The 16355-nt window shown below is 41.9% G+C and overlaps 1 protein-coding gene across 1 annotated transcript in view; it reads right to left on the bottom strand.

Moving 5' to 3' along the window:
• LOC117457274 (roundabout homolog 2-like) overlaps positions 1-16355 on the bottom strand; it is a 257499-nt gene that overhangs the window by 10173 nt on the left and 230971 nt on the right. The window contains 5 exon segments of the mRNA XM_034097247.2: positions 573-836; positions 2888-3047; positions 8193-8465; positions 9297-9424; positions 13294-13336. Of these exon segments, the coding sequence (XP_033953138.1) occupies positions 573-836; positions 2888-3047; positions 8193-8465; positions 9297-9424; positions 13294-13336 (868 nt within the window).

Below are 16355 nucleotides of genomic sequence, written 5' to 3'. Positions count from 1 at the left end.
GAATGCCAGTCTCTCATTCTGCCCACGTTGCTGACAGAATGAGGCATGGCCTTTATCTGACTTGCATGAGCACAACAACAATGGAATGTGCCACATGGGTGTGGGGGGAGTAAACAACCGTGGGTAAGAAATGGTGTCTCTTAGAGTGAGCAAAATACAGTAGTCGCCTAAGTGCTAGCACTGGCCCATTAAAATGAAATGATTAATGGGTTTATCTCCACTGCACACACAGTTGACATGCAGCAGGACTGAAATAAAGTCTTGAAGCAATGCATACAGAACAGAACGTACAGTAAGCCTTTAAAAACGGTAACAATGCATAAATTATCAACTAGGAAAATATATCTTCCAAGATTGATTGATGGATAGATGTAAATTAGATAAAGACAAGTGGACTATTGAAGACTATGTAGGTTCAACATGATGGGATTTATTGTCCTCATTGTAATTCATCGCCTGATTGAGAAATGATGCGTCATGCTAGGTTGACTTTGAAATAGCAATGTGTTTCAAGAGGGATTGCAGCTAAATCACAGATTAGTATCATTTAGTTTTAATAATGCAGTGTTTACCATGACTGTTTTGCCATGTCCATCTGGTATGCTCTGGTCAGTTCATCCAAATGTGACTGGAGCATGGGCTGCATCTCGTCCCGAGGGGAAGGGGTGAGGGTGGCTGTGGACTGTTGTCCAAAGGACACAGCAGCCGGGGAGGATGCAACCCCCCGGATGGGCGGGGTTGGGACCCTCTCTTCCTCCTCCTCCAGCTCATCCTCCATGCCCTGGTGGAGATAGGTCTGCACCGGCATAGGCGGGCCCCAGCCGTCGCTCTCATACCTGATGAAAGAAAAGAAGATATAAATAAAGGTGTGGAATTGTATCCAATATTTATTCTAGAAATGTAATGAAAATTAAACAAACAGCTAATCCTCATAATTAGGGAGCTAAAATCAGAGGATGTTTTTCATTTATTTTCACTTTTTTAATTCAATGTAAAATATTTAGATTATTTGTTTTATTTTGTATTAGATTTTATTTTTGTATTGATAATTGACTAATTGTTGAGGCTCTTATTATCTACAACATCTATATTGAAGAATATAAGTCACCACAACAAAAAAAGCGAAATACATCAGACAAATTAAACGCAGCACATTTATTCAAAAGCTATGCTTGATAAAGGAAATAGGAAAATATGTGTGGACACACAGATCCACACAATGGTATGTGCTATTGTCAATGTTAATGAAAAGGGAGGGAATAGCATACATATATATTTTAATGCACATTCCAATCTAACAGAGCTTTGTGACCTTGTCTAACTTTTGAAACAGCCTTGAGTGGAATTATGGATGTAGTCAGGCTTCACTTTCTCCTAGCTGTGGTTATACATGCTGAAATAATACCAGTCATAAAGAAAATGTTCATTAAAGAAATTTGTCAGTGCACACGCCATAGGACATAACTGTTTTAATCTGCAGCCATTAAGAGCAGCCTGAGATTTACAGCGCACAGGAGTCTTCATTTGCCAGAAAGCCTATTAAAGTAGACTTTCTCAGATTGGAGGTGGGAGTAAGAGGACATGGCACCTATTGGACCAAAGACAGACACACACTTAAATAAGCCTCTGTTACTTTGTTCCAACAGTATTGTATGTCTGAGCTTCTGATTCATCAAACTAAATTAAATGTTAGAAATGTGTCATGTGATTTTGAAGTAATGTGATTAAAGTAATGACATGATTATTATTGCATCAAACATCCATACAAAATATGGCAGCTTTTTTACATTAAATTCAGACTAAGAGGTGGATAAAGCTGTGATGGTAAAGCTACCTCCCTCTGTGTCTTGCTGCTCCCTTTATGAAACAATGCAATTATAATTGTTTCCCACTATGGAATTCAGAAAATAGATTAATCTCAAACCATCTGTGTGTCTACACGCTAGTAGCAGCAGGAGACTGCTCAAACATTGTTGTTTTTCTCCTCCATTTATTTTCCAGTCATGAAGTCTTCAGATTGAAGACCGGGACAGCAGATAGTTTGATCTGCAGCCATCTGTATATGAGTTTTTGTGTTAGAGCCTGTGTAAGTGAGAATGTGTGTATCTGGCTGCCTGTGGAGACCATACCCACATTGATCCTTCATTTTTCTCCAGATGTACACTAGTACAGTAATTAGCTGCAGAGAAAACAGAGCTGAACCCTCTTATTGTACACCGCAATGTGTGGTGTACCTTACTTTGGCACCCACTGTCTAGTTTCTCTATTACCGATGTAGTCAGAGGAGAAGACATACAATAATGGCAACATACAAGCTGCATAGCAAGTGCATACAAGTATTGGATATTGGATAGTATTGGATATATATAAACCTGTATTGTATAATATTCTAAGCATTTACCCAAATGTACCTACATTTACTCTAAATATAAAAACCTAATATAATATCTAAATGAAGCTATGTAAGTAAAAAAAGGATGTGATTTTAAGAAGAAACATATATGTCAGAATTGCATGATTATTCTTGGAAACTGAAAGTTGTGTACATAAAAACAAGATTAAACACGGCTTGAAATGTCTTAAAAAAATACATGAGATAGATACACAGATTAACAAACATCTGAACATATTTAGTCATATTGTGTGTGTGTGTGTGTGTGTGTGTGTGTGTGTGTGTGTGTGTGTGTGTGTGTGTGTGTGTGTGTGTGTGTGTGTGTGCGCTCCTTGCTTTTAGCCTTTTGGGTTCCATGTCTGCTCTTGCCCTATGTTCCAGGATTTAAGATGCCATCAAAAGGTAAAACTAAAACAGCAAAACCTGGCAAGTTTCATCATGTGCTAAACAGAATAACAGAACAGAATAATGTATTTGTGTGTGTAGTAGACATACCCTCCTCCTTCATGAAGCTCATTGGGATAAATGTCCATTTCAGTGCCAGGGAGTGGGTGAATAGGGGGAGGGGGGAGGGGGACATTGGCCCAGTTGGATCCATTGGCTTTAGTTGGTTTGGAGCCACCCTTGGTCTTCTTCTTCTTCCCTCCCTTTCCACCTACAAAAGGAAATAATGCATTAAGAGACACAGTCATTGAAAATTAGATTGCAAAAGAAAATCAATTAAAAACTAATAAACAAGGGGGATAGCATTGCAAATTACAGCAGCTGCTTTTGTCATGTAACAAATGTGTATGGAGAAGAAACTCAATTTAGTCCGAACATGCTACTTAGATTACAGATCGATTTGGACTTCAATATATCCTCAGAAAATAGTCCACAAATTCAAAAACAAGATTTCAATGCCTGTCAGTGCTTACATAGAAAAGCTCAAGGCTGCTGGATGAAAAGCTTCCATTGATTAATTGGCTAAAAAGCCTCAAATCTCCATAGAAACAGGAAAGAACGGCAGTAAACGAGGTTGAGACAGACCTTTGTGCCCCACCCATCCCTCAGTGTCCCCTTTCACACTAGGCTTTGGGTTCCACAATGAAATATCTCACTTCACAGCATCATCATAATGAATGGCTTGTGTAGTGTCAGTGTGTCCCTAATGGAATTCACTGAGAGTCTATTACTACTTTCATTTCTTTTATTACACCGGAGAGCCGCTAACCCCATCCTTTTCCACTCATATCCCTCCAACCCCAGATTCTCCTCTGTCCCATCCATCTTTATAAATCTGCCAGCCTGGTCAATACTGGGTTTTATACGATTTGGTCACAGTGGGAGAAACCTATATTTCTTTCAAATGCATTTGACTTCAAGCACAAATCTGTTTTTAAGTTGAAATAAATACACCATACAGATATTCCTGGCGACTCAGAAAAGCGAATGAACATACACTGTACATAATATGATATTTTCATGCAATTTAAAAGTGAAATCCTTTTTTGGTCTGTTGTTTATAAACAGCTGTTTTTTCAATTTAAGGATTACAAAATATCAAGAAAAGAAACCTGTTTTTGGATGGTTGCTACATTTTTACCAGCTCATACTCGTTACACACTGGAGGAAACTCAGGAAATATTCCTACTGTTAACAATTCAGACTACTACAGACCTGTAGTACTGGTGTCATGTCCACATCACTTGGTAAAACATGATTGTTTTCCCCCTCATTTTAGAGCTATAATAATTATTTCCATTATCAATTCAATATTCATTTATTTTGGAGCGTTTATGTGTACAAAAATAATATTATTTCTATCATGACTCTTTTTTAGAGTACAGAGAAAGACTACACAGTATTTGCATGTGCAAATCCATTTGTGGCACTACCAGTAAACACTTAACATCTCAATCCTGGAAATGCCACTAACTGACGTCACCAGCCACATACTAGTGAAAGCTGTCTTTGGAAACTCTGTTGAACACATTTGTATCTGTCCACTGTTGGTTAGCCTCCCTCTGCCAACGGCCTGTAATCGCTTTTCCCGAGTGCCACAAAAAAGCTGCCCATACTGCATCTTGTGCAGTGTAAAATAATGCTCTCTAATGTAATCTAATAAACTGACTTGAGTCAGGCATGGTTAAAAGTAGATAACTGTCATCAAAATAAACTTACGGAGGCAATGAGGTACATTTGTATTGATTCTCATGGAAGCCAGATGGCAAAGAAACTAAAAGACTCTGCCCAATGTTTTCAAGTCCAGAAAATGATGATTATGTTACTATTATGAGTCTTATACTAGGAGGAATACAAAAGCACTTCAAGGATGTTCATGCTAAAGATGCGAGGGCAGGGGAGGACATATCCGGGATGATGAGATAGAAGCTGTGTCAAAATAAGATTAATAAAGAATAGAAGTAATACAAGAAACAACTGTAAGCCAAGCAGCACCAGCGTATAATCGGGTTTCCTAAGCATACCTCTGGGCTTGACTTTTACCAATAAATGGTGAGCTGACGTGATTCTTCAATCATCCTTAGCCCTTCCACACGAGACCAGTCATCAATATTGTAAATGAGCCTCTTCTAGGGAAAGATGGTCTGGCATTGAAATTACAACAGCTCACCCCAAATATGAAAAATACAGAGAGAGAGGCTGTGGCTAGGAGCTATACATGAGTTACACAAGAACCCATCTCCTCTGACAAAACTGGGCCTCTCTTCAAAGGGGAACTTAAACTAAATATAGATTCAGCATTGTGTATTTATACCCAAGGTTTGGGCGCTTCCAGCCTAAAACTGTAGGGCTGCATGGCCTTGAGCTTGCTCTGTTTTTATTGGGTGCGTCAATGCTGTGGAAGAAAGCCACAGAGCAGCGACTCTAGAAGGACTATGTAGCCATATATATCTTATGGGAATGGGAGAATCATTTCAAAAAAGGCATCAAAATAACGGAAAGTCATGTTTTATCTTTTTTTAAATTCAGTGAAGAACAACAAGAACAACATATTACATAATGAGGTGAGATGCAACATATAAGGAGAGTGAAGGAGCACGACAGGTCGCACATAACATCGCCATCGGACTTGGCATACTAAAGGTATCATAGACATTCTGAGTGTGAGGGAAGTGTTGAGTCTTCAGGGTCTCAATCTGCTGCAGGAAACACAGAAAACACCAGCTCTTTTTCGCCACACTAAGAAAGGTTTTAATGAGCAGCTTCATGTCCCCAGTGGAGATCCATGCTGCCATGAAAGCTGCTCTATTTCTGTTCCTTTTCATCCTGCTCTCCTCCCTCAGACCTGATATTCATTATTCCTTTCTATCTCCTCAGAGGCAGAGCAAGGCACTGTAACTTCAACTCCCCCCCTTCAATTGCTGAGTTTACTTTGGATGAACCAAACCTGAGCTTGTGCTGATTCAAAATTCCATCCCACTTGTGATAAATAGTACACATTACACCACATGTCATATATACTCAGAAACTAATGTAAGTGCTTATCTCCTGTTTCAGGTGCCCACTGATTATTGTTTTTTGTGAACTTAATTTTCATATTAAACATGCAAAGTTGTTTCACAAAACTCTCTGAAATAGATTAAAGCATACAGTAGATCCAATACCATATATATTGCTCTTAAGAATATTGAGGAATATGCTTTTTTGCTATCTTGCTTAGAGTTAAAAGAATACTAGCAACGATGGACAATCTTCCTACTCCCAATCGTTATGCTAAGCTAAGCTAACAGTCTGCTGGCGAGTGGGCAGAGGCAAGACTGGAATAAATATTCTAATCTAAATCTCGGCAAAAAAATGAATGAGCATAATCCCCACAATGTCGACCAATTCTTTCAAAGCATTTTTGAATTATATTGTGAAGGGATCTTTCTTGTTAATTGTGTTTCTCTTCATCTCATGAAATTATAATAGAGCATGTGCTAAGCCCAGTCAGAGCCATCAGTACCAAGCGTGTCTATGGGAAGGTCTGTAAAGCATCCTTCTCTGCGGCCCACTGTGTGACGGAGTATTGAATTACAGACCAGTTAAGGCAGTGGCTTGTAACTGGATAAAAGAGGAGAGTGTAGGGGAGGAAGGCAGAGGGCTGCCTTGGTGTCCTATAAATGACATTGTAATTCTGTGAACATGGGTTTTAGTGTAGTCAGCCACCATTAGCGGAAGAGGGAAAAAGGGAGGTATTTTTGCCACTTTACCTAGCCAAGCATCTCTAATGGTGTGTGTGTGTGTGTGTGTGTGTGTGTGTGTGTGTGTGTGTGTGTGTGTGTGTGTGTGTGTGTGTGTGTGTGTGTGTGTGTGTGTGTGTATATATATAGTCCACTCTGTCTGAAAGACTCCCTCTACCTCTATTCCCGTCTGCGCACTCAAAAAGAGACAAAGCCTTTACAAGGACCGGCGCTGATGGCAGAAACCCCGCATTGGCACTTGCAGCTATATTCTTTCACAAGATCAGATTAGTAATATTTTTCTGTCTAACTTAAAAGGCCCTGTTTTGTTTATGCTCCAATAAACTATTGACTCCTACCCAATATCACAACATTCTTGTTCTACTGAACATATACACTATATGCATAGAAGACACCAATACAATACATGTATCCATAACAGCATCAATCATTCACATGGAATGATCTGTAAGCAGTGGGAGCTGAGTGTGCAATGTGTCTCAGGCGAGGGAGAGGGACTGTGCTTAAAATATTTGTCTTAGATGTCAGGTTAGTTCATGCAAATTGCAGATCAATAAAGCAATGAAGACACCAGTCAATCATGAAGTCAAGCTGCAGAGCCCTACAGAGTGACCGAGTTTGCTTTTTTGAAATTCTCTGCTGTGTAAACCAACCTGAGAGACTGCCGCTTCGCTCTGAGCTGTTGTGAGAGCTGGTGGTGCTGAAATCTTGTGATTGGTTGTGTGGGATTCTATTAGACAATCCTTCGGCCAATCGGTAGTCAGGAATGAAAAGGAGGGCTACAGTGGGGGTTAAAGGGCAGAAATCACAGTGGCATCAGGTGATTGGCAGTTAGCACAAGCACATGCAAACATGCAGTTAGAGCATTAAGGCAAGCAGGATATATTCAGGATTGAAACACACACCAGGGAGCACATGTTCAACCTTTCACTCCCTTTCTGATTTGCATGTAACCGACTGTGCATTGGCAGGACACATTTGGATGTGTTGATGATTTAAAAAACATAGCGCTAATCTTTGAATCAATTTTCATTTGAAAAAACGAGTCGATAGAGAAGCTCTTAATTCAATATTTGCACCCCTTCAGAGAGATTTCATCATACTTAATCATATGTGATATTACTTAGAATACAGCCGAGGAATACTCATTACACCTAAAGTATGAAACTCCACTAGGATTTAAAGAATCCTGCATCAAATCCACGGTAATTCATTTGGATTATTTTCTCAAACATTAGTCAAGCTAAAATGGATTGGCAATTACACTGAAGGAGGAGTAGTACTATCATGAAAATACAGCAAGAAAAGGGATGGATGACTTAACTGAACTACTCTTTCATGAGATGTTTATTCAACCTTGGAAAGTAACCAAGATGATGGCTGATGGGAAAAATTACTATTTTTGAAGACAAACCCCCTGAGCCACAGTTTGTTTAGAAAGGTTACAGAGACTTTGATGGATAACTTCAAACTCCAAATGGTCTTCTTGTTAAAATGTGTGGCTTTTAACCTGTTAAATCATGTTGTTTTTGATGTAATAGAATACGAACCATCTCTAGGTAACAACATCCCCGAGATGGCTGTGAACACATCATTTCCGCAGCGTGGCTTACTGTTGTTGCAGGAGTTCTTGTCAGGCAGGGCGTACCCCAGGTTGGCCATCTCCTGCTTGGCCTGGAGGGAGGCCTTCCACTGGGCCTCGGGCAGGTCCACCGCCAGCTCGTGGATGCTGCTGGAGTGGAGAATCTGGCTGGTGGCATAGGGAGTGGCCTGGGAGGTTTGGCCAGGGCTGTTGTAGTTGGCTTTGGTGGTGAAGTCTATGCTGCTGTAGATGGCTCCATCAGAGAGCATGGTGCCACTCTTATCTCCTTGCCCAGTGGGAAGATCTGAAAAAGAGAAAAAGTGTGTGTGTCAGGGGGGTTATGTGATAGCTCAGCTGTAACCCTGGAGTAATTCAATAAATATTTATTTGCTGATAAATAGAAGAGGGTTAGCAATGTAGTGACATGAGATTCAAGTGCACATGGTCCCGGTGTGTTATGGAATTACAGTCTGATTACAGTCTGGGTGTTAGGTCAGCCCACATGATACAAACCGCACGTAACAGGTTTGTTTCATCAAAACAAACAATAGAATCCCAGTTAGATGTGGATATTTCACGGGCTTCCTTTCTCTGTTCATAAACACGGGGGATTATGCTGCGGCTCTGCATGTGTGTGTGATGACAGAGGAAGGGAGGGAGGGAGAGAGAGCTAGGGAGAGCAGACTCTCCGCATGGCACATGGTTTGCATGCCCAGTGAAGGGGAGATGATGTAGAGCCATGGCGGAAGTGTCCGCATCTGCGCCAGTCAAGCTGTGCCTGTCCTTCACGACTGGATGCTCAAGACCATCCTTTCAAACACCCGCCCACCCCCTGCTCCTCTGCCGTCTCTCCCCGCACATTCCCTCGCTCTGAGGTATGGGCTATGACACCAGGCTGGACTGTTTGCCATTACTCAGCCTGGTGACAGGGGAGGCCTGCTGTTAATGCTCTAGCTGTCCTCTGATGTGATATATAAATATATACCCAGGCACACGTGTGATATGCATATGTATACATCTTGGATACATGATGAAGAACAGGAGCTCAGGTAGAACAGAATGGAAGGCAGGCCATCATCTTTCATCTCCTAAAGTCTTTTTATCAGAGCACCTTGGGAAGCACCGGGGCACTTACCTCCTCGGCCAAAGTTACTCAGGTCATTGGGTCCCCCGGAGCTGCTGTTGACAGGCAGGCTGGTGGCAGGCCAAGAGTCCGCTAACCAGGGGTAACCTGGGTCACTGGAATTCAGCAAGCCCGGCCGGCTAGGCAGAAACAGAGGGTAAAAGACCAGATTAAAATGAAGCTGTGAAATTACTATAATATGAGGGCTTAGTACAAAAAAACATCCCTCATTACTTATCGTGCATGGTTTATTTCTGCATTATGTTACAGGATTCCCAAATTAAACAACCAAAACATGACAGCAATCAGCAGCGAGGCAATATGCAGACAACACAACAAAAACATATATTAAAATGTTATTCTCTGCACGAGAATGTGTGTTTGTGTGAGATAAGCTTGCCATAAGCCTCTGAAGCTAATGAAACACTTCTGTGATATGAAGAAATACTGTACGGATACATTTCGTCTCACAAAGTTGGAATTCCTTCAGGCAAACACAGCCCTTTCTTTCTCTGTTTCTCCTGCTGTGTCTTTGTCACATTCCCTGAGTTATCAACGCAAAAGCCCACTGTGGAGACACTAATGCATGCATTTGCTCTCAGCACACACGTGCAGCAGTGCACGCTGATACACACGTCCATTTCCTTATTCATTAATATCTTGTACGTTCTGCTGTGTTTTCCCATTAACCCCTCGTGGTGATGTCCAGACAGTCTAAATCTTATTTGATGAGACCTCAAAACTCGTCCCTATCCCCACCATGGTGCCCCCGACCCACTTGCGGGGTGCCTGCATATGGTAGAGGGCAGTGCCATTTAACAGGTGTTGTGTCCCTCCTGAGGGGGTGAGAACCATAAAAAGCAGCCATTAAGACTTTAACCTGTCATGGGTGACTGCTGAGAGGCCATTAGGACCACTTTACTGTACAATCACGTCTGAGGCTCGTTACCATGGATAACACAGATGGAGTTCAATGAGAATGAGAGATTAGGTTAAATGTCTTTGTCTCTGTGTCAATTCCTTGAAACATCATAACCTATTTTCTTTCATTTACTATCCATTGACATTATCGACATGTAACAGAAATGTAACAATGTATGATTGAATTTTACATTTTAAGCAGCCAAATACTTCCAACAAAAATATCAAAGGAGTTTTGCTGTCTCTTTTATTCATTTCCCCGTGAGAAATCACACAACGGTCAGAGCAGCACTGCATGTGTTGAAGCTGATGGCCTTGCCTCCACAGAATCACAGCACACCCCGCTGTCAGTGCCCGGCAGTGCTGTATGTAGCAGACTACAGATACACATGTGCACTCTGAGGAGCTGCAGAGCACAGGAGTTAGCAGCCTGGCTGCCTGGTGGGGCTTTTTGTCTCAGCTCCAACAGGGTGACGTGTTGGCTCTGGGGGACTGGGAGAGAGTCAAGCCCTAAGGACAAGAGCAGGTAATGGGCGCGCTGCAGTCAGTTTTTCCCTCAGCCACAGGTTCTAATGAGAAGAAGGGGGAGTCCAAATGAACTGCAGCCCTGGCAAGCCCTCGCTGTGGTTCCTGAATGCCAAAACAGGCCCTCGAGGAGACAAGTCATTCAAATTGATGGCTGTGCATCAGACACATGCACTTTTATAGGGTAATACATCTCTTCCTGTCCTTCTACCTCTGTTTCTTGCTACCACGTTTCCCCACTGCCATCACTCTCTCGCCTTAACATCTTTCCCTAACCCTATTTCCCCCTTATACATCCAGCTCCTCTTTCTTCTATCCTCCACATCTTCAAAAGCTCAACATCTGTCATATTATAAATTCCAAACAGCTGGAAAAAAGGGATATACAAAAACACAAATGAAAACCTTCTAAATTAGAATACCATGTCTTTGTCTTGTCTCAACGCGAGTTATCCCCTTAACCCACCCCCGAACCATAGGATATTTAGAATGTGACTGATTACTACTGGGTATTTATATTTATAAAGGGTGTGTGTGTGTGAGTGTGTGTGTGTGTACACACGGATGTGTGTAATGGGGAGTGGATGGGGGATGTATGCTGTGTCATACATCTAATGAAAAGTCAACACCTAACTTTTAATCTCTGCCCAACCCAAGATGGATGGCAACCTTGGCAGATAAAATTTGATTTAGAGCGTTTCCTCTTCCTATTAGACATTCCAGTTACTTGCGATGGGTTGGAAACCATAAATACTGCCGAGGATGCCTGACACTGAGCTTCCCATAAATAAGCCAAGTGAGAGATATTAATTCCAAAGCAACTTCATAAATCAGGTGTTTATGGTCATACGGACTAGTGAATGGAATGTGGATTAAAAGTCTAGACATTAGCTAACACTTAGCCCAATGAGAAACACTGATTACTTTTTAGATGAACTCTCGGAGATCATGCTGTTACTTAGCATTCAGATCCTGAGATGTAAAGGAATCTCCATAGCAACAGTTTTAGTAAAACCTGTTCGCTGCGATGCTCAACCCATTTCCCTGCCTATAAGAGGGGCTCTGCTTTGCTAAAACATTGATCAGTGCCGTGGTAGGAAGTTATTTCTACCTCTCATTACCATCTCTCTATTGGCACGGGATAAGGAATGAGCCTTTATCGGCTTTTATCAATTTCAATTGAGCAGCCAAAGTCAAGCCGTCCAGGTCTACCAATCTGCAGCCTATTCATCTTCCATGAATCATTTATTTTGTGATCGATTAAATGTAATTGTTCAGTCAGGGCAATTTGGCAGGAGCCAAGGAGAAACTCAAACCAGACGCGGCTTCATTTGCTATTGTCTAATTAATGCAATAAACATCTCATGTAACAAATGAACACATTTTCCTCTGATTCTGTGCTACACATTCTCACTCTCAGGGCAGATGGGCAACTGGCAACATCTGGGATTTGATGGCACTAGAGTGACTAACGGATCAGAGGCTCGTGTTATAGTTCCAGACTGAGTGTTATTCCAGTGGTGTGAAAGCTTTGGCAGTCGCTGCAACTGACTAAAGATATGACAAATACAGAGCGCCACCAATACAGACATTTCAAATTCTATTCAACGGAATGAGAACCAGAACCACTTCGGTGGAAAATTGAAGGAAAAACACTGCAGCAGAAAGTAGATGAGAAAAGGCATGGCAAGTGGCGTGGTTAATTGATTGAGAGCATGCTGGCAGCTCACAGAACAATATAGGCAACGTTGTTCATTGTGGACTCCAGTCATACACACAGTAAGAGAAAAAGCATAGACATACAATTCTGCAATCAGACTGCAGAACACTCTCAAAAAGCCAAGGCACGCACAGGGTGAGACTCAGTTGGCAATCTATCCACGAGTGTTTGAGATCTGGAGGCTTTACCTAGTCAGGTGTGATAAGCAGTAGATAGACAGAAGCCTGGAAATCTCAAGGGAGTCTCTTGAATACTCAAAAAAGCTCTAACTGGTGTCATTGAGATGTGCCCAATTCTCTGTAGCCCCTCTCTCTCTCGCACTAACACACAGTGAAATAGAGCAGGCTGTAAGGGGGTGCAAGCGGGGTACCTCCACACACCTCTCCCCTGGGTAATTATTTTTACATTATTACATGTGCTCAGATCCCAGCCGCCCACGCAAGGTGACAGGCAAATTTATCACTCCAGAGCTTCTGGGATGCCGGTAGCTCGCAGCAGAAGAGAAATGACAAAATAAAAGCACTCTCTGCTTAAATTGTTTCTGTTAATTCTGCTGAAGAGATTTATGAGTTCATCTATCGATGCATGAAAGGGAGATGTGGTAGAAATGTATATTTGCACGCAGGTTTGCATGGCAGGCATACAAACAGCTATTGGATATATATCAATTAATCAGTCATTTATCAGAGGAACATCAAATAAAGTATGCTTTGGACTAAACACATGATCCGTGAGGAAATGTTGTGTTGAGAGATGTAGAGCTCAGAAAAGAAATAATAATGGGAATTTGTATATTGCATTCAAATACTGATTGTGGTTGTTAAGACTCTGAAGGGACCCTCACCTTCCATTGCTCATCAGACCACCATCGACTCTCTGGAAAGTCACTAAAATCAGAAAGAAGAAAAGAGGGGAAAAAATAAAGCCAGACATTAATTATTTATTGTAAATACACAGCAATCAACCAGGATTCATTCCCATGATCAAGATGAGATGCAGTTTATTTTCAGTGTGGTCCAGTTTGTCCTTCAACAGAAATGTATTAATGTGTTCTTTTTTAAATACAGCTAGATAGTTGATGGATCCACTAAGGGATCCTTCTGCGTCCGATGCCTTTCATGAACATTACAAAAAAGAGGTGCAATGATGAGAATTGCATATTGCTTTGCTCTGCATAAGTAGAGACGTCATGTGCCCCTCAAGGACAAGATGCCTGATGAGAAGCAAAACTCATTTCATCTTTCTTATTTTGCTGCCGAGTTATTATCAGATTTGTGATTACATCTCAGCCAAAAAATGATTAGAACAGGCGGAGGGCTCATTAATCACGTTGGGTTTTCTATCTGCAAGCATGGAGGCTGAGTTACTGATCCTTGGGCTCGCAGGGCTCCCCACAAGCCATGCATGTGGCCTGTTCTATTACAGTGATCTATAGATAACAAGGCCCGCTCTCTGTCAGCGGCTAGTAAAACTCCATGGCTCAAAGTGAGAGACGGCTGTGAAGGATCCATTTCATCTCTGTTCAACCACCATGATGACAAAGCAGCATCGCGAGTTCTAAGCATGTAAGAACTTCAATGGATCACAGGAAAGCAGAAAGAGTTTTGGAAATCACCTCATACTCATGTGGGGGGAAAGAGAGGAGGGAACAAGAGAATTGGTTTACTGAACAGAGAGAGGGAGCGCTGTTAGTAATTTGGCTCATTTGTTCCACAGATGTAGATTAAAGAGAGAAGGGGGCAGAACATTCCGCCTCTCTTTCCTGTTTCATTCAGGTTGATTCCACAACAAGCCTAGGCATGGGCAAAGAGGGGGTTTTCTGTGGCTGACGTCACAAATAACAGGGAGAGGAAGCTATTACAATATTTTACAGTGGCTGCTAAATAAGTATTTTAATGCATCAACATGACCTTAAGCTTGTTTAATCCTACTTTCTCTCTCATGAGCAAATGATTTGGGTGTTAAACAAGAGATGTGTCTAGCATGCATGCCATAACAGTTGATGTGGATTTACTGCATGAAGCTTTAAGCAGCTGAATACCAGCAAGTGGAATTACAAAAATGTACGGCTAACAAAGCTTTTGCTCAGATAAAACCAACATTGCAAGAGTGCCTGAATAAAAATAGCTTTAACAGCTCGAGACAGAGTTTCCATCCATTATTCAATCATAGCAAAAGCCATTTCTCTTTGTTCCAGCACCAACAAACTTGCATTAGAGAATTCTCTGTGGTTTCAGAGAGGACTGACAGGAGAAGGAGGTGGGGGCGAGGGGGGGCTGTGCAGCGGGGAGGCCTCTGAAGTCCATATCTGTGCTCAGGCACATTTCTGGGCTGCTGTGCAATACTTTTATGTTAGCCAGAGTGACACGGCGGCATAGCTGTGCTTCTCGCCTCCGTCTTCCAGATAAGCACTTTCTCCAATATGAATACAGATTAATCCCCTTTAATAAGCATTAAGGGGGGGGGGGGGTCATAATCAGCGTATAACAATTCCATCAAATCTCCTTCCTGCTGGACGTGCGCCTCAACAGTGTGTTGATTTACCTTTCCTGTACTGACAGCTTGAGGAGGCTGAGACAGGACACTCTAGATACATCAACTAATTGTCAATACAGAGAAGAGCAGCGCTGCAAGACTCTTCACCCGCACGCTGGCTCAGGTTCCAAATATCACCTCACTCTAACTCTATAATCTCTGCAATATTTGACCTTGTTTTGTGCCTGCCACTCTAAACTCTTTTAGTGTAATTACCTGCTTCCTCTCTTGCTTCTCGGAGCTGGGCCTCCATTTTTTTAACCAGACAAGTTTCACTAATGTATTAATGTGTAATCTGTTATCACAGCTGCTGAGGAAAGGCCAGAGTGAATTGTTTTTTTTCCGCCGTAGGCTCGACAGGGAACACGTATATGCTTTACCAAAAAAAAAATTAGTTACGTTTGTCTGTTAATCCAGAAAACAGAGGGAAGGGCAATTTGCTGACCCCTGACCACGCCTATCAGCAACACTGATACTATACATTAGAAAGGCCTCTAGGCAGAAACATCCTTTTATTTAGTTTAGTCTTAGATAGGCTGTCAGTCAACTCCATCCACAGACAGTCAATGGATGATTTTAACACTGAAGGGTGCCACTCAAAACAACAATTGGCACAAACATAGACAAAAGGAAAGGGGGGAACAAATCAAATATACCACTCAGCTGCCTAACTGACACAAAAGGAGAAGAATAAATACAAGTTACAACACGATCCAAGTCTTAGAAAAAAAAAGAAAGATGAATAGGTTATTGGAGGAAGAGAACAAATGGGCAGTATCACCCTTTGACCACAAGACAAAAAAAGAAACACAAGAGACAGGATGATACTTCAGAGTCCATAACTGACAAAAACACAAATACAACACAATAGATAAATAAGGCTGTACGTTTGGCAGGGATAAAGGTGCCAGTTTGCAGGCCTCTGGTCATGGCTAATAGCAAATCTAGATTTATTTGACTTGTAAATGTGCTTGTCTGGTTGTATAAAACGCCTTCATGGTTATCAAGTTTAGATTTCCATTTAGCCATGACCACGAGTCTCACAATCCAAGCATGTAGACTATAAGCGGGCAGGAGATGAATCTGCGTTGAGGGGAGGTGAGGAGGCGGGACAAATGAACAGTACCTGCAGGGGTGAAGGTGAAGGACTGAACTGCAAAACAAGAAGACAGAGAAGGTGTGTGTTAATAGCCTGCAGAAACAAGCGGTGCTTTAGGGGGTATCTGCCCACTGGGGACCGGGTCAAGCCAAGAGATGCTGAGGGTCACAGAATGTAAGACCACATTATCACCCAGTGTGCAGAACGACAGCCAGGAAAGCAGCCAGCTCAGAGGTGCAGAGACGGTGGCACAAACCAAAGACAACACACAA

Source organism: Pseudochaenichthys georgianus, chromosome 13 (genome assembly GCF_902827115.2).
Source record: "Pseudochaenichthys georgianus chromosome 13, fPseGeo1.2, whole genome shotgun sequence".
Taxonomy (NCBI): domain Eukaryota; kingdom Metazoa; phylum Chordata; class Actinopteri; order Perciformes; family Channichthyidae; genus Pseudochaenichthys; species Pseudochaenichthys georgianus.
Note: the sequence above shows the minus strand (reverse complement) of the source record. Positions and strands in the feature narration are given on the sequence as shown.